The sequence below is a fragment of the Ammospiza caudacuta genome, chromosome 1 (genome assembly GCF_027887145.1).
Source record: "Ammospiza caudacuta isolate bAmmCau1 chromosome 1, bAmmCau1.pri, whole genome shotgun sequence".
Taxonomy (NCBI): domain Eukaryota; kingdom Metazoa; phylum Chordata; class Aves; order Passeriformes; family Passerellidae; genus Ammospiza; species Ammospiza caudacuta.
In genome coordinates this window covers 153,059,387-153,078,225 of record NC_080593.1, presented here as the reverse complement: position 1 = coordinate 153,078,225, position 18,839 = coordinate 153,059,387, and the positions used below count along the sequence as shown (strand labels likewise).

The 18,839-nt window shown below is 48.8% G+C and overlaps 1 protein-coding gene across 1 annotated transcript in view; it reads right to left on the bottom strand.

Annotated features, from left to right (window-relative positions):
* The window catches only part of ADGRB1 (adhesion G protein-coupled receptor B1), a 288,832-nt gene that overhangs the window by 68,934 nt on the left and 201,059 nt on the right, over positions 1-18,839 (bottom strand). Inside the window, exon 18 of the mRNA XM_058809221.1 lies at positions 17,521-17,662. Within this exon, the coding sequence (XP_058665204.1) occupies positions 17,521-17,662 (142 nt within the window). The remainder of the gene's footprint in view (positions 1-17,520; positions 17,663-18,839) is intronic.

The following is an 18,839-nucleotide window of genomic DNA, read 5'->3' as shown; positions in this document are numbered from 1 at the left end:
ACTTATTTGCATGGAAAGAGAGACTTATCTCCAGAGAAAACTGATCTATAAAAAGGTACTCCCTGGGCTCATGGGCACCCCAGGACCCTGGACACCCCATCAGCTGGATCAACCTGGAGCCAGCATTGGTGATTTCTCTTTTTCCCTTTCCTTGCTTCTCCTTTGTTTGTCTCTCCCTAATCCATCTCCTTTTTCCCTTTCACTCTGCCCCTTTATCCAAAACTCACTACCACGTGCTGGCACCAGATCAGGGACTAATAACAATTTCTGTTTGTAATTCACTTATAAATCTTGGGATCCCTCTGTCTTCTGCCATTCCTTTTGATCAAAAATTTTGGGTGCTTCCTTCCCCTTAAGGGTGGGATGTCCCACACAGTCAATGGCTTGAGTACCCAGCTGGCACCAAAAGGAGTACAGGTGGTCTGAGGGATCTTCACTGGGTGCAGACCAGCTACAGACAAGAAACCTGAGCTTCACCAATCCCTCCTGCATCTCCCTCTGCTTTGAGATTCCCAAAATGCTCATGAAAGAGATGTTTCAGCTCTCCTGTGGATTCTTTCCCTAAGCCTTTACAGACACTTGGGTCACTGTGATTTTTTACATCAACTCCTCTGACTGCGCTCCCACCCTGAGAATTTACTCCTGCCAAATCTTCATGCAAGGTTAGAAGCATGTTTTTGGGAACGAGGCAAACATGAATTTCAATGAAAATATCAATGCGTTGATTTTGTCTTCCCATCAAACAAAATTGAATTTGGACATCGTCCAGGAAGGGTGAGTGCTGATATCGCATATTTTGCTCCTTATAAATTGAAATGTGGAAAGGACTCTGATTTAGTCAGGTGGGGTGTGGCAGAGATGGATGTGTAGGAAGCCACAGCTTTGTTTGTCCCCCCTGCAGAATCCTGGTGGACAACAGCCCTGTCCCAACCCAGAGGTGCATGGCTGTGGCAAAAGCACTGTGGAACACAAGACACTCAGCCATGGATGGCTCCTTGCTCACTCCCTCCAAGCTCTTTCCCAAGCCTTTCCCTCTCCCTGCTCCCCCCTTACGGCAATCTGAGTTCACATCGCACAAACGGTGGCCTGGGATGAGCATCGATTGTGACATTTGATTTAAGTAGGTCTCATTTCACTGACTTTTCATGGGTAACTGGATAAAAGTGGGGGAGGAGCTCCATTAAAGCAAAGAAAGCCCGACATGTAACTCATTCCTAAACCATCAAGGGAATGGAGTTTGGTTTTTAAGAGATGAGCAGGCTGCATTCCTAAATCCCAACACTGCAACCCCAGCTGCTCTCCCTTCCACATCCTCCCTGAGATCTCTCCACCTCAAAAGACCTCAGATTCTCTCACTGCCTTCTCCATCCACTGTCCCACATCATCCATAACCCTCTCAGAGATCCTGAAGCTAATTAAGGATCTTCCACATGTACTGGATCGTTCCTAGATCAGATGTTTGCTTCTACACAAGGCATTACACAAATGATGACTGGCCAAGCTTAAGCCAGGCTTTAGGGTAATAACTGATCTCCATCTGCAGCCTGTCTCACAGGAAAGGCTCTGATCTGCACCTCCTTCTTTGTCCTACAAATTTTCACAAACTTCATGTTTAGAAGAAAGGCTTTTGCTGAAGAGATGCCATGAAGCTCATCCCTTCACTCTACAGGAAAGACGGATGGGCCCAGCCCTGATGGGATTTTTGTTGGAAGGGGGATAACCACAAAAATCGCTGGCTGCAGGAAGAAGAGGAACTTGCTCCTTTGGGAATATTCAAATAATTAAGATTGGAAAAGACCTTTAAGATCAGCAAGTCCAACCATCAACCCAACACCACCACCACGTTCTCCACTAAACCACATCCTCCCTCAAGTGCCACATCCACATTTTTTGATCACTTCGAGGGATGGTAACTCTACTATTTCCTTGTTTCAATTCTTTACCACCTTTTCCATGAAGAAATTTTTCCTAATATCCAATCTAAACCTCCCCTGGTGCAACTTGAGGCCATTTACTGTTATCTTAAGCAAGTCCTAAAGACTTCAGCCCCAATATCTTAGGATTCTGCTTTCTTCCGTCATTATTAAGGTTTCTTTGTCTTCCCCACCTTCCTTCTCTATCCACCAATCTTCCGTTCAGCAAACAAATCATCATTTGTTTGGTTTTTTTCTGACTAATTAAACACCCTGACAGAAGGTGGTCAGATGCTGCAGGATCTGAGCCTTGCGAGGGAAATTTCCTTAAAGAAGGAAAAATTGGAAAATCAAGGTTGGTTGAAAAAATAAAGATGCTGCCAACAGAAAAATGTGAAGGTAAGAGAAGGAACAGCCCTATGGGATTTTCACAGCATCAGAGCTGAGGAAAAAACTGGTTATTTGCAGAAGAAAAAACTGATATTTGCAGGCCAGGAGTAGGGTCCCTACCTGCCTGGACTGGAGGTGGTCCCAGAGAGGAACTGCTGAGAGGGGCCATCCAAAAACCCCCGAAACACAGAAAAAGATGTTCCTGTTTGGAGCTGGAAATAAAACTTTTCCCTGGGCCAGTTGGGAACAGAGCAGGTCGTTCCGAGTCGCAAGGGCTGCGGTTCTGTCCCCAGGCATGACAGGGGAGGAGGGAGGCAATCAATGACATCAGCCAGGATGGAAATAACGAGCGCTGCTGCCTGGGGCCACTCTCTGTCCTGCCACCTCACTGCTCTGCCTGGCAGGGCAGAAGGACACTCCTCCTTCCCTTTACAATTTCACCTTGCTTCCTTCTTTTTCCTTCTCTTCCCTTCTCCCTAATTTTTGCTCTCCTTTGTCTTCTCTGTCTCCTTTCCTTCGGCTATTTCCCACGGCGTATTCTGCCTTTTCTTCTTGCTCCTAATGCATTTTTCCGGCTCTCCCCCCTTTCCAATTCTCTGCATTTCTCCCCTTTCCTTCTCTGCCTTTCTGCAGAACGCTGTGAAAAGCGACTCGATTTGAGTTGTGCTTTTTCCATTACCCTGCTCTGGCTCCAGGGTCAAACAGGCTCCAATTAGAACAAAGTATTTCTTAATGCTCTGCAGTTTGCCCCAGACCTTACAACCAAGCTGTTCTTTCTGCTTTTCCCATCCTTTATTCCAAGAAAGCCTTGAACAAAGTCTTTATAGGCACAACATCACACCAATAAAATAACTGAAAAATTAAACCATTTATTCTGCTCTGAAATTAAACACAGGCACACAAGTTTGGAATTTGGGGGGACTGGGCTTTGTTTGGTTTTAGAAACGTGTTTGCTATTCATAATAGTTGCCTTGAGCCTAACTTCCTGCACATTTGAAATTAAAGATTCATGAAGTCAGAGAATTGCAGGAGCTCCGGTTGCAAGGGACATATCCAGCTTTACAACCCAATTTGCTGCTTGGAGCAAGACCAGCACTAACATCAGGTGAGGCTGGTGATGGCTTTGTCTGGATTTGGGAATTCTCCAAGATGGAGAGCTCCCGTCCCATAGGTGCCCATTCCAGAGCCACAACTCTCTATTGGCAACAGAGTTTTTCATGAGGTCGCACAAGAGGAGGTTTAGATTGGCTATCAGGAAACATTTTTTTCACTGAAAAGCATTGGAATAGGCTGCTCAGGGAAGTGGCGGAACCTGCATCCCAGGAAGTGTTGAGGAAATGTCTGGATATTGCACTTAAGAGATGTGGTTTAGCTGTGAACGTGGTGTTACCAGGTTGGACTCGACTGTCTCACAGATTTTTTCTCAACCTAAATTATTCCACGCACCTCCCGAGCTACAGTTTGTCTTTTCCCCCTTGTTAAATCACCAGGCACAAGCCAGAGGAATTTGGTTTTATAATTTTTGTAACTGTCCCACAGGCTGTGACCAGAGTGCCCTTTACATCTTTGCAAGACCGAGCAAGTCCCTCTCTGTCCCCTCACAGGTCACAAGCTCAAAGCAATCAGGGCTCATTCCACTCTCCTGACACAGACCTGGACCAGCTGGGTGGGATTTACTCCAAGAATTGCACAGGAATGGTTTTGCTGTGCCACTGGCCCAAAGGCTTTTTATGACTCCTGTGAAATTTTTTTTAAGTCACACTGTATTGATTTCACTGCTGGTTGGACAACTCTTGTCAAAGCAGGGAGAGAGGTGTCAAAATTCCTGGAAAATAATGCTTTTAGCAGGGCTTACAGAAGCAAACAGCTTCCAGAACAAAAGGGTTGAAGGACCAAGAGGTGAATGTGCTCTTGTCAGCTGCCAAAAACACACCGATTTTTTTTTAATCATCAATTCAGTCAGATTCAGGATTTCTCATCCAGGCTCAGGCCCTGTGGATATCGCATTTATACTTTGTTGGGATGGGAAATTTCCATGTGCCCTGGGCCTGCTCAAGGGAAGGCTCAGTTTTCTCTCCCTGGACCAGCAATTTCCTGCAGAAAGACAGGGAGAGAGGGAGAGCAGGACACGAGCTCTCATTCCTGGTGGATGTCAGGATTGGGCAGGGGTGAAACGAGATTTTTTGGTGGGTCAGCTTTGTCAGAGGTCTACAGGGTTCACTCAACTCAAAGCAGACAAGTAGTGAGAAAGGACCAAAAAATTCCTTTTTTTCCACAGAATCACAGAATAGTTTGGGTTGGAGGGCACCTTTGAAATCATCTAATTCCAACCACCTGCATGGACAGGGATGCTTTCCACTATCTCAGGCTGTTCCAAGCCCCATCCAGCCTGGCCTTGGGATGGGGCAGTCACATAATTCCTGTACAGCATGTGCCAGGGTCTCACCACCCTTACAGGAAAAAGTTTCTTTCCAATATTTCATATAATTCCACCCTCTTTCAGTTTAAGCAATTCCCCCTCATCCTCTCACTCCATGGCAGCAATGGCAGTGCCCAACAACACAAAATACAGGCCCATACTGGCTACTAAAATTAAATTTATCCTGAATTAAACCTGTAAAAAAGTCTTTCTCCACCTTTCCTATAACACTTCACATATTGAAAAATCAAAATAAGGTGTCCCCAGAGCCTTCTCTTCTCCATCATTTAACCTCTGAGAAGGGCTTTGAGGTCTCGGCATGAAGGTCACTTAGAGGCATCATTAATAAATCATCTTTTCACATCTTCTTTCTGGCAGATGTGACACCTTCTCAGCTCAGCCCCTGCCACTGAGAGCCAGGTCCAGAGGATTTCCACCTTGCTTTGCTTCCCTCCTATCAAAATCACAGATTTCCCATGTCAAAGTTAATAGTCACCCATTATCAGGAACACATTTGTAGAGCTCAGGGCTCCTTTTATGTTATTTGGCCAGTCTAAGAGGCAATTCTGTGTAATTACAGCACACAAAAATCACCCGGAGAGATGTCTTAACACGCTACTATTTATTAACAATCACTAACTCTTCAGTGGGTATTGAGTCCTCTCACAAGATACAACATTGACAATTTGCTTTTAGTAAACAGCTTTGAAGAAGTTTTCAGGGCAGAGGAGTGGTCACTCAGCCTCTCCTTAATGGGAATTGTCAGGATAATTTCCTCCAGGCTGGCAGGGGATTACAGGAGTTAACAGTGGGCATTATGTACCTGCCAGTCAGCAATGCTCACTGCCAGGATGGAACTCCCAGAGCCTCAATGTCCAGTCCTGATGTCAAGGATGGATGGATCAGCTCCATATTAATGCTGAGGAACCCTCTCCTCCTCACCAGACAGCTGCTCCCAAATGTTTTCACCACCACTCTTTAAAACAAAGTTTTATTCGCTTTATTTGTCTCTACCACTGTACCTTGCTCATCCAAGCAACTGAAATCTTGGTTTTATGGAGCTCTGATGAAGATCCTTGAGTCACCCTGCATCCATCCCTCTGCCAGCTGTGGCTTGGGAAGCAGAATGAGGAGCTGGGGACACCAAGGAGGAGAGCAGAGTCTACCCCCAGCTCACCCTCAGGTCAGCTGTGGACTCACAGCTCCATCACTTAAGCCAATCTTTCCAAAGGCCTCTCAGCTGATCTGATTTAAGTGGCAAACACTGGCTTTATCTTCTTGGGGGCCTATTTTGATCCCCTGGACATGGAAGGGAATAATACTGCCCCTCCATCTCTCTTCCAAAGCTTAATTCAGCTTAGATTCCTGCTGTGTGCAAATGCCTTGGGGGGTTCCTAGGGCTGTGTCACAACAACCAAGCACCAGCACCTTATTCTCTGCTGTGCAAGACCTTTGAGAAGGACGGAGGAGAGATAGAAGAGAGCTTTTGGCTTAAGTGTTTGTGAGCTGGTCAGATGGCATGGCTGGTTTTTAAACCTTTGCTTTCCATGCATATGGAAAAATTATTCTGTTCCAGCCTTTCCCTTTAAAGAAGAGAAAATAAAACCATTATCTACAATGAAGCTGGCAATAATCAAAATGGCCAATTCCTCCACGGGCAGCAGCTTTTGCTTCTGAGAAAACAGGGGCAGAAGTGAACTTTAATCACGTTGTGCAGCAGCACTGACAAAGGCACTGCTCGAAACAGCAAACCTCAATCTCCCCGTGTCAGTCCTGGAAAACCAAATGCTCCAGGATCCAATCCACTGCCTGAGATGAAGTGGTACAATGCAGGTATTCATACAAATATTCAATATTCAAACCAGAGGGGACTTGTCCATCCTGCTCAGTGCAACATTAATTCTCTAAAACTCCTTGAAATGAGGTTGTGCTGAGGTGAGGGTCGGCTGCTTCTCCCAGGTAAGACAAGGGGAAATGCTCTCAAAATGCACCAGGAGAGGTTCAGTTTGGATATTAGGAAAAATGTCTCTGTTGAAAGGGTGGTTAAGCATTGGGACAGGCTTCCCAGGGAAGTGATGGAGTCACCATCCCTGGAAATGTCAAAAAAATCCAGGAGTAGATGTGACAGTCTCAGATATTTTTAGGGGGTGTGGTGGGATTTGATGATCTTGGAGGTCTTTTCTAATCTGAACACTTCTATGATTCAATGTCCTGAACACTGCTGGCTGCCACAAGCTAAGACACATCCAAGGAGCACAATAAAAATTAAGAATTAGGGACAATTACAGGAGCTGTTCTCCATGCCTCTGCCATGAAACTTACAATTATTATCATTATCATAATAATCATTGTTACTACTACCACTGTTACCATTACTGGCATTATTTTACCATAGGGACATATGCTTTGTAACTGCTTTAAAAATGAATCTTCTTTCCTGCACCCTCCTGCTTGGAATTGCCCTTTCCTTGTGCTACATAGAGAACAACCAGTTCAAATTCCATAACAGACGTGGAACCTCATTGCCCTTATCCCTTGCGGCTTCCCAGCTGAGCACCTTGCAGGGAAATGTGCTAAGATTTACACATAGCTAAAATAAAATAAGTCCATAGCAGACTGGGAATGGAAAATGAGAGTAGAATCCAGACTGTGTTTATCCTGATTTAAGCAGTATTTTGGTTCCATGCCAGGCGACAGCGTTTCACCAAATTACTCCAAACCAGCCCCGCTGTTTGTTTTACACTATCAGTGGCACGTTGAAGAGCGGTGCCAGAGCAGCAGCTCTCCCCACAGCATGGGCAAAACGTTCCTTCCCCATTCCCCTGCATCCTGCCCTTTGGAGAGACCCGCCTGAGGAGTGGGGAACACCTGAGGTCTCAGTGTCGGCAGGATGGCTCCTGCCCCAAATATTCAGATCCCACCTGCCGACCATCACAGAGAGCAAATACCCACTTTCTCTTTCCCCCTGGCTGCTGAAGAGCAATCCAAAAGAAAAACCTTCCTCCAAAGCACAAGGAATGAACATCTGGGCAAAGACTGAAGCATCTCTTAAAACCTGACTTTATCCAAGACCCTTTAATTCAGAGGATCATAGAATATCCTGATTTGGAAGGAACCCAGTGGGATCATCAAGTCCAACTCCTGGCCCTGCACAGGACACCCCAACATTCCCATCCTGTGCCTGAGAATGTTGTCCAAACTCTCCTTGAGCTCTGTCAGTCTCAAGGCTGTGACCATTCCCTGGGGAGCCTCTTCCAGTGCCCAACGACCCCCTGGATGAAGAATCTTTTTCTGATATCCAGCCTAACCCTCCCCTGACACAGCTCCAGCCATTCCCTCAGGTCCTACCACTGTCACAGAGAGAAGAAATTGGTGCTGCCCCTCTGCTTCCCCTCATGAGGAAGCTGCAGACCCTGATGAGGTTTCCCCTCAGTTTCTTCTCCAGGCTGAACAAATATTAATTACTTCTTGCAGATGCTCCCATCCCTCACTATTCCATCACTGAAGATCCCTGCCCTGACAATGGCTCCTGACCCAAACTAAGGCTGAACCAACAACCTTGGAGCAAAACACCCTCAATTTATTGACAGCCCTCAGAGGCTTTCAGGGCTTTCTTGGCTAAGAAAAGAAGATGAAGGGATTTCAGCCATTTGGGTGATTCTGCTGTTATGAGGATAATGACAGCTTTATTCCCATTGCAATCTGAGGAGCCCCAGCGTGTTTCCATCCCCAGCTGGTCAGTGGGGAATCACTGGTGCAAATTCCCTCTGTGTGGAGCAAAGATCTCCAAGCAGCCCTCGAGGAATCAGCCTCCAACCCCCAACTCATTCACAGCTGAGTGATTGGAAAGCAAAGCTGTAACAGCCCCTGGATTTACAGCTGTGCTGAGCTGATATAAACAAAATCAAAAGTGGCCCCAGCAGTCAGATATTCCCCACCTGGGGAGATGCTGGCATGATTGCCATGTTTAAAAAGAGGAAAAAGAACCATTCTTCATGGAAAATGAAAGCATTGTCTCAGTTGTGGGAAAAGAGGGAGTCATTTTGCTTTCACAGATTTATTGAATATATTCTGTATGTTCTTGAGTTGAGCAGGGCAGGTAGGCAGCCAGTAATGGAGCTGCAGCTGAGTTTTGGCTGGCTGTAATCACACCCAGCACAATATCAGTTTCTTCATTAGACACTCCTCACATTCAGAGGGACATTTTGAGCTCAAATACACCCAATTACAACTCTGACATTACTTTTCCACACATAATGCCCATTTTTGCTTAAAGATTACCAAAATCTTACCAGCAGGTTTATCTACCCAGCTATTACCTGACAGCAAAAGTATGAAGGGCACAAACCTTTCATAAACTGCTTCAATTTGGGCTTAAATGAACATAATAATAATGACTTATCCATTTCCCGCTGCATGGCAATTTAAGGGCAACCTCAGCCTTTCTGCAGGGCATAAAGGGCTCAGAGGTGAAGCAGATTGTCAAATTTATCTAAAGAATTGCTTTTCCAGGCCAAAGTACAATGGAGACGGGTGCAGAATAATAGAAGCAACACTCAACAGTTTGCCTGACTTTTTGAACACACCATGCTCAGTCCCTGAAGTGCTTTGAAAAGGAAGATAATCTCATTTAGCACTAATTCTGACTCCCACCCCATGAGCCCATGAAACCCAGCCTCCAGCACCCACTCGTTACCATTTTCAAACAAGCCCCTTTGTGATGCTCCCACGCCGTCCTCCTGCCTCGGGAGAAGCTCCCCGAGCACCCAGAGCTCCAAACCTCCCCTGTGAAGCCCTGCCTGGTGCAGTGCCCACAGCCCAGCCCTGGCAGATGTGACCACTTGGCCATGACTAAGAACCTTGTGCTGTTTACACGGGCCCCCACGCCCGCCCCCATCCCAGCATCCTGGGGTTCCAGATGGAAAATTCAGCTGAATTTCCCACACTGCTGGGTCAGGGTAGCTTTGTGGCTCAGAGCTGAGCAGGCTGGAGTGGTGCTGAAGCTCCTGGCTGGTACAAACTGCAGGTTGTAAATATGAGATGACAGCGGATCGACAGCTACAGGTGGAAGTGGGAAGTTGTGGACAGACTCGGTCATTTTTGGCTTTTCCACCTGCCTTCAGCCCACTCCTCCCACTCCCACCAATGTGCTGCCCCTCTGCTGTGTTCCTCTCTTTTTACACAGCAAGGCACAGACACCAAGGGATCTACATCACAGAATTTCAGGTGAGAGAGTGGAAAAGACCTGACAAGCTCAGCTTACGCCTCAGCCTGATACAAAACCATCAAAACCACCCCCAGCCTCTTCAAGAAAACCTGTGCTGATGGAGTCTGGGCTCTTGTCTATCCCTGCAGTCAGAAGGTTTTCCCTCGTGCCTGAATTAAATCTCTCACTCTGCAATTTCAGCCCAATCCCCAGCAGACACAGAAAGCAGATTATTCCCTTTCCACAGCCACCTTTCAACTCGTTTGAAGATTATCATCCTCTTTCCCCTCAGCCTTTTTTAATTTGAGGAAAGAGCCAAAATGTCTCACAGAGCTCAGCCATCAGTGTGGAGGCACCACACCAAACATCTCTGACACATCGTCCCCTCCCACACGCCCTCCCACACTCTGGGCTGTGCCAGTCATCCTGCCTGGATCCAGAGCAGAGCAATCCCAGGCAGGTAACACACACTTGGTTCACATTTCTGGCCCTCAAATCTGCTCACAAGCGAGGCTGAGCGCTGCTTTCTGAGCTCTAGGAAAGGGGAAAGTAGGAACTGGGAAGCCCCTGGTGTCCTGGCTTAAATCCACAGCTCCTTAGCAGAGCAGTAAACTGTGGCAGGGTAATAGGGCAGCTGTCACACTCACTAAGCTGCCTTCGTGGCAACGAGCCATTAAGCACTGCAGCTCAGAATAAGCACCAAACCCCTCAGGAATGCCTGGACATGCAGCATCCCAGGCATTCTCGGTGAGGCTCTAATCTGAGCTGGAGACAGGGGACCAAACCCAGCCCTGCTCCGTTCCTGGGGTCACTTGGTTAGCGCCGGCGTCGCTCTCGCCTTTCCACCAAAGGGTGAATTTGGCTCGGCATTACTCACGCTCCAGCACTGAATCCCACAACGGCTTTTAGCTCCCAGCCACTTGATCCTGCTCCTCTCCCACGTCCCCTTCAGATGGAGAGAGAGATAGATACAGGAGGGTGATGCAGCATTTGCCTGCAGAAGAGTCCCTGCCAGGGCTGCGCTGAGCTCGGCGGCTCCGGCTGGCGGGGGCCGAGCCGCAGCCCCACGCTGCTGCAATCCCACCAGCTGGAGTTTTGTCAGGAGTTAAAGAGACCTGGGTGAATCCACCAGCGCTGCTGAGCAGGAACTCGGGGAGGAGGGAAGCTGTCAGCTGGGAATATCTCCCCAAAGTACCCAACGGATCGACAGACAGCGAAATCCGCAGACAGCCGCCAAGGAGGTGGGATGCTGGATGACTGCTTATTATGCTGAGCCAAATCCTCCTATTATTACCTCCTGTGCTACCTGTCTTCTTCTAATATATTCAAGTGTTGTCTCTGCTAGAAGCACAGCACAGCGCTGAGAGGGAATTCCTATCCCACTCGTCTCTCATGCCTTGCCTGTGTATGTTCCAATATCAATCACTTATTTGCTAATGGGATCTTTTATTAGGTATCTGTGTATGGCACACAGCAGTGGCAATCTCCAGTCAATTCTTCCAGCAGAACAACAAACCCAGGCTGCCTCTGGCACCTGGAGCACACCACAAGCTCTGTCACTGATCCCCCTCCTCTTAAAACCCAACATAAATCACCTGTACATCAACTCTGGGTCCTCTTCAAAATCAAACGAGATTTAACCTGAATTTACTCTGCAACACAAACTGACAGATCCCACATGAGTGACAGAGCAACACTTTAAAACCAGGTAATTCCAGCAAAGCAAAGATGTAGGGACACAATCCAGTACTTTCTGTTAAGAGGGGACTTTAGAAAAATAATGGACTTCTCTCAAGAGGGGGTTAGACCGTGGGTTGGCAAGTTTGGCCCCCTAAGAGCATCACACATCCTCTCTCCTCCTTAATCACATTAACAGAGAGAGTAGGAGGGGAAAACTGTCTGCCCAGCTGGTTCCTACCCTGTCTTCTCCATTCTATCCACGCCTGCTGAAACTCAGGAGGGCTAAACTGGATTTAGTGACAAGAGCCTCCCTGCTGAGCGCAGCAAAGAGCAGCCCGTGATTTACAGAATCACCAGCTTGCTCCTACAGGCTGCCACGGACCTCGGGGGAAAAGCCCCCCAGAGAAAACACAGCAGCTGCTCCTGCTGTGGAGCAGGAGAAGGGCAAAGCCCAGAAATCCCCAGCAGCACTTAGACCACATCCTTCCCCAACCCCAGCACGGAGCTCTCCTGGGATGAGCAGGAGTCCAGCTGGAGTGGCCCTTTGCCACTCCCACTTTGGCATCTCTGCACCCAGGGAGAGTTCAGTGGCAACAGAACTAATCCCCAGGAAATCTTAGGCAACATTTCCAGCTCAAGAGGCACAATCAGCTCCCTAAGAGACACTCTACACACAGCAGCATCCTGGAGAGGACGGGGTGATTGCAGGAAGAGGTGCCAGCATTGCGAGCGTGGGAGCTCGCAGAGGATTTGGACCTCAAAAAGCCCAAATGTTCGTGGCTCAGCAATGTTCACCCTGGCACAGCTCCTGCCAAATGGGCAAGAGGAGGCTCCTAATGTTCTGTCAGGGAAATGACAGCACTTGGTGCTTCCTGGAGCACCCTTCAGGCTGGGGTGCAAATGTGGATGCACAGAGCCTGGGATGTCACCTGCAAGGGTGCTGCAGCTGGAGAAAGGGAAGCAGAAAGCAAAAAAGTGTTCAGCTCAAGGTCACAATTTCACTGACAGGCACAGAAAAGATCTGGCTGTAGCCTCAACAACACACCCAAATACACCAAACTCTTCCTTAAACCCCTGCACAACCTGACCAAAGTTTGATGTCTCAAAGTCTGGCAAAACTGAAAATTTCTCTTCCTCAGAAAAATCCAATTTTTGAATTAAAGAGTTAAAGCTGCAGAAAAAGCAGAACCAATATTAACTAAGCCTGGGAACTGTTGTGAACATGAGAACTGTCAGTTCTCAAGGTATGCAAAAGGCTTTGTTCTCATCCAGACTCCAACTTCAGGTGATAAATGATGGAAGAATATAAATGTTAAAATGTTCACCCCCAAATGAAGTTCTCCAGTCTTATCTAAATAAAACCAATATAATTTTCCATCAAAATGTTGTCAGAATTGCTACACTCTTACAAAATATTTGATTCATAACATTAGCTCTTTTTTTTTTTTTTTTCTTTTTTTTTTCTTTTTTTCTCCTGGGAACCTGGATCTCCTCCCTGTGGAAGAGAGGCCCTACAGAATTTTAGGAGCTTAAAATAACCCACCTTGTGTGTGTGCACTGTCCATGAAGTACAGAGAGCTCCTGCAGCACAGGACAATCTTTTCAGGGGGAAGATCCTTGGGACAAAATAAGATCTTTGAAGGTCCCTTACATCCCAAAATGGGAGGTTTTGAGGGACAAAAAAAAGAAATCTTGTGAGTTTAGAGAGGAACTTTAGCTTCATGGGTAAGATGCACACCAGGAAAGGTGCTTCCCATTCTTGCAAACTGGAGAGAACACTGAACAATCCTGGGATATAAATCCTGGAATCATCAAGGTTGGAAAATATCTCTGAGATCATCAAGTCCAACCATCGACCCAGCACCCAAGCACCACATCCATTTATTTCTTGAACACTTCCAAGGATGGTGACTCTACCACTTCTTGGGCAGCCTGTTCTAATGGTTGACAACCCCCTTTCCTTGAAGAAATTTTTTCCTAATATCCAATCTTTTAGATTTGCCACACTGGCACAACTTGAGGCTCTTTCCTCTCATCTCACAGGTCAGCTCACTTCCTGGCCAGCACTCACTCAGGGCCAGATCTGCTACAAAAAACCCCACCAAACTCAACAGCTGCTGGTTTTGCCTGTCAGAAAACACCAACACAGAGGTGAGATGTCACAAAAATTCAGTGCAGACATAACAAACTCAGCACCCCTACAAGTTCCTGCCACCAGCTCTGAATCTTCATCAAGCCTAGGAATGAGAGGAGAGCTCAGATGCCTCTCTCTGATCAGTTTTCTGCAGACAGGACCAGTAAGGAGGGGGGAGACAACAGAGATGTATTTGTCAAGTTTTACTCCAGCCCTAAGGGCTGCACAAATCACAAAAGCATCAGTTTGGGCTTTAAAGATCATCCAATTCCAACCCCCCTGGTTGGACAGAGACACCTTCCACCAGACCAGCTTTCCCAAAACCCCATCCAAGCTGTGCTTAACCAAGCTTTAAAGCTTGATTGACTCTACAAAGGCCAAGCACAAGGTGGAAGGCAGCAAAGACAACACGAGCCAAACTCAGATGAGACAACCAAAGAGCGAAAGGCTTTGCTGCTCATCCTCAGGCTCCTGCTCTATTTCCTCCTCATCTCCAAAAATTGCCAAAATATATTGAAAAAACGACCACCACAAGCCTAACATGCAGCTCTGTGGTTTCCTTTTGCCCTCATTCTCTGTTAGCACAGCTACTGTGCAGGTGTAGCACCACAGGCATTGCCCTTCCAAGACAGTCAGGTTATAAAGCTAAAACAAAAAGACAGTCCCAAAATGCTTGTCTGTGTTCCTTAATTTAAGAGGTTTTAATCTTTCACTATGGTCAAACAGCAGTTGTGCCAAAGAAGGGCACTCTGTCAAGTGGAAGCAGCAGGGGAAATCAAACACAAATCTGAACTCCAGCTTTTGAGCTGGATCCATCACGGTTTAGGGATGTCTGTCTCCCAAACTGACTCAAAACACAGCACTTTCAGCCTCCAGCTCCACTGAAATCAAGGAAAACTGCTTCCTTTCCCCACTACACCAGCAACTCTTAGGTCCCAGCCCAGGCAAACTGTCCTTAGCCAGTCCCAAATCAGCAGCAACACTCGTCCCAAAAGCCTTTTTTCATTGCAAAGGAGCTGTGCCCATAGCAGGGTTACAAATATTTCAAGCTGCCAGGGCCAAAGGCTCCAGAAGGGAGATTTATAGCAATAAATAATATTAATGACACAGGCGGACGGAGCTTCTTGTCCTGAGAGCTCCAAAGGCACATGAAAAACTGCACCATAAATGTCACCACCGCAGACACCAACGATGACGAGATGCCACCTCTGGGGACGGGAGGCAACGTGGGCTTGTTCAAAATGAGATTTGGGGAGGAAAGTGAGGGAATGAGGAGCTGGATGAGACACAGACATGCAGGCTCACAGGGCAGGCACAGGCAGGAGATGGGTCCCAGCTCGTTCAGCCAGGGTGATGCTCCCCATCATCATCATCAAACCCTTGGACTGGCGTGGGGGATTCAGGAGATATCCAAGCCCCAGTTCTCCCCCCAGCACAGCCAAAAGACTCATCCAGGGAAAAATGAGTGAACTCAAGGCTGGGAAAAAATGAGCTGGGAAAACATAACCCAAGCAGCAGCCAGAGGAGTTGGAAAGAGGGCAAAAGAAGCAATTTTAGGCCTAAACCCCAAAGGAGTAGCTGTGAGTTTAGTTGCAGATATAATAAAACATGCCTGGGGGAAGGAGCTGTATCCTCCTGCAGCCAAGCCCACTCTCAAATGCAAAAGTACTTGCAGGGATGATAAAGGGCTGATATCCACCCTGTCTTATCCAGATAACACTGAAACACCTGGAGCTGATGGAGCAGCAGCATCTGGCCACATCAAATTAACCATTTTTTCCCCAGATTGATTAATTAAATAATACCAAGTAGTGTGTGAACATAAAATCTACATAAGAGAAACTTCTGCTTTAGCCAAGGCAAAGATTCCCTTTGCTTTCCCCACACTGCCTGATCCTCTGCCCAGTTCCAGAAGCTGGATCAGCAGAGGACCTTCACCAGCAGCTCAGCTGCACATCTGGGCTCGCCTCATTCCAGGCTTTGCCTTAGAAGCCTCCCTGCAGCAGAAATCCCAATTTATTTTCCCCAGACATGCAATCTCCCAAAACTTTGTCAGGATATCTCTGAGTCCTTCCCATGCAGGGCAAGGCTCACTCGTCAACCACAACCTCTGGAGCCAGACCCTAAAGCTGCTGGAGCTTGGGGTGAAGGGTGTAGCCCTGCTGCTGGAAGGACACAGGTGACAAATCCCACCTGAGATCACCCTGTGCACCTCGAGAAGGCTGGGAATTCTCCTGGAGAGTACCAGTCCAGCAGCTGCTCCCCTGCCCGCTTGGTTTATGGTGACAGGACAAGGAAACAACAGCCCATGGAGTGCAGGGATGCCAGGATTGATGCAACCAGCTGCTTCCAGAGCCCTTCCAAGCAGGAACACGCTCCCAGCCCTACCTCTGAGCATCCTTCAGCCGGAATATCTCTACCTGAGACCACAGAGTTGGTGCCTCTGTCCAGAGGAGCCCAAAAGCTGCTCTGCTGAGGAGCCCAGAGCCCATTTCCCAGCCCTGTGGTGGCTGGGCCTGCTCGGGGCCCAGGCAAACACAACCAACACTGTGTCTTTAAAATCACTTCAGTGCAGATGTTGTTTCCATGGTAACTAGTGGACCAAATACATTAGTGTTTCTAATAATAAACCAAACCTTCATCTTGGAAAATGTGATCCCCCCTCTCCCTTTACCACTCCTCACCCTTCCTTTCTTCCTTTACCCTCCCCTTTTGCCGAATTAAGCCAGCATTTAACAAGCAAGCCATAATTAGTAAATAATTGCAAGGGCCCAGTAACTCCCAGTGCCCAGGCAGATGGAGAAGCTTTAGGTGGAGGAGGGGGTGGCTTCTCTCTGGGAACCTGGGAACTGTCCAAAAAGGGATGAACTACTTAAAAAAAAAAAGAAAAAAATAAAAGAAAGAAGGAAATAAAACAAATTCAAAAGCACAAGGTGGAAGAGAGGAAGCGTCTTTTGACCACCCCAGCGCCGTCTTTAATGCCCTGGCACCCTCCCCGTGCTCTGACTCAGGGTGCAGCCGACCAGCGATAATTTCTAGGAATCTCGCACTTTTTTTTTTTCTTTTCCGGAGGCTCCGTCCGAAGACGCGGCACCGACTTGGTGTCCCCCGACAAGCGGCCAAAACTTCACAACTCTTCCCTTCCACTCTCCCCGCGATTCCAGAGTGGGAACCCCTCCATACACACACCCCCACACACCCCAAAACTGCGCGGGGTAGCGGGAAGGACGCCGAGGCGGGGATGGAGACGGCGGGGAGGGATGGAGGGAGGGAGGCGGAGCGGGGCGATTCCGCCCCCCCAAAAAAAGCCACGTGCGGAAGATTCCGTGCGTGGGGAGCCCACGGCAGCGAACACGCCTGCGGGGGCCGGCGGCTCCGCACGCTGAGCGGGATCCACGTCCCAAAGCACAGCGCAGGGATGGAAGGATGGATGGGGAGGATGAGAGGGAGCAGCGCGGCGATGTCCCCGCGTGTGTGTGTCCCCAAAAGCTGCGGTCAGGGTCGGGGGGAAGGGGAGAGGAAGGACGGCGGGGAAGGAAGGAAGGGGGAGGGTTATGCAAAGCCTCACGCTGTGTCGCCACGGTCCCGGTGACACCGGACTGCAGCAGCAGCAGCGGCGGCAGCAGCGGCGGCGCTCGGAGCTGTCCCCGCCGCGGTACCGGGGATGCTCCGCTGCATCCCGGGCGCGTCCCTTTCCCTCCCGCTCCATTCCGGCCTGTCCCCCGCGTGTCCCCCACGCCTACCCCGGCCCCTGCGCTGCTCGCTCGGCGGGACTCACCATGTCGGGGCTGAGCTGGGCTAAGATGGCGAAGGCGGAGAGCCGGTCACACAGGCACTTGGTCCGGGAGGCGTCGAGCGGGACCGTTCGGCAGCCGCGCCAGGACCAGGCGCCGGGCGGAGAGGCGGAGGCGGAGGCTCTGCTGGAGGGAGGGAGGAAAGCACGGAGGGAGGGACGGGGCGGCGGAGCGGGGAGAGAGGGAGAGAGAGCGGCCGTCAGGGCGGGCGGGGAGCGGGCACGGCGCCCCCCGCCGCCCCCATCCCACCAAGCCCCGGCGGACCTGCGGCTCCATCCTGGTGATGGTGCTGGTGCTGGTGCTGGTCCGGTCCGCGGCTCCCCCGCCTCGCTGTGACCTCTCCATCATCCCCACACATGTGAGCGGTCCCCTGCAGCCCCCGGGCTAACCGGTGTCACGATCGCCCTAAGCCTATAGCCCTGCCCCACATATCCCACATACACCTGCCTAACTATATAGCTATTTCCCACATATCCCATATACACCTCCCTGACCCTATAGCCCTGCCCCACATATCCCATATACATCCCTCTAACCCTACAGCCTGCCCCACATATCCCATATACACCCCCCAACCCTATAGCCCTGCCCCACATATCCCATATACACCTTCCTAACCCTATAGCCCTGCCCCACATATCCCATATACACCTTCCTAACCCTATAGCCCTGCCCCACATATCCCATATACACCCCCCAACCCTATAGCCCTGCCCCACATATCCCATATACACCTTCCTAACCCTATAACCCTATAATCGCACATATCCCATCTACACCTTCCTGACCCTATATCCCTGCCCCACATATCCCATCTACACTTTCCTGACCCTATAACTCTGTCCCACATATCCCATATACACCTGCTTAACCCTATAACCCTATCCTACATGTCTCATATAAGCCTTCCTAACCCTATAGCTCTGTCCCACATATCCCATATACACCTCCCTAACTCTATAGCCTTGTCCCATATGCCCCATATACACCTGCCTAACCCTATATCCCTGCCCCATATATCTCATATAAACCTTCCTAACCCTATAGCCCTGTCCCACATCTCATATAAACCTTCCTAACCCTGTAGCCCTCTCCCATGTCTCATATAAACCTTCCTAACCCTACAGCTTTGTCCTACATATCCCATATCCCAAACCCTACAGCTTTGTCCTACATATCCCATATCCCATATACACCTCCTTAACCCTGTAGCCCTGTCCCTCATATCCCCTATAAACTTTCCTGACTGTATAGCTCTTTCCCACATATCCCATATACACCCCTCTAACCCTATAGCCCTGTC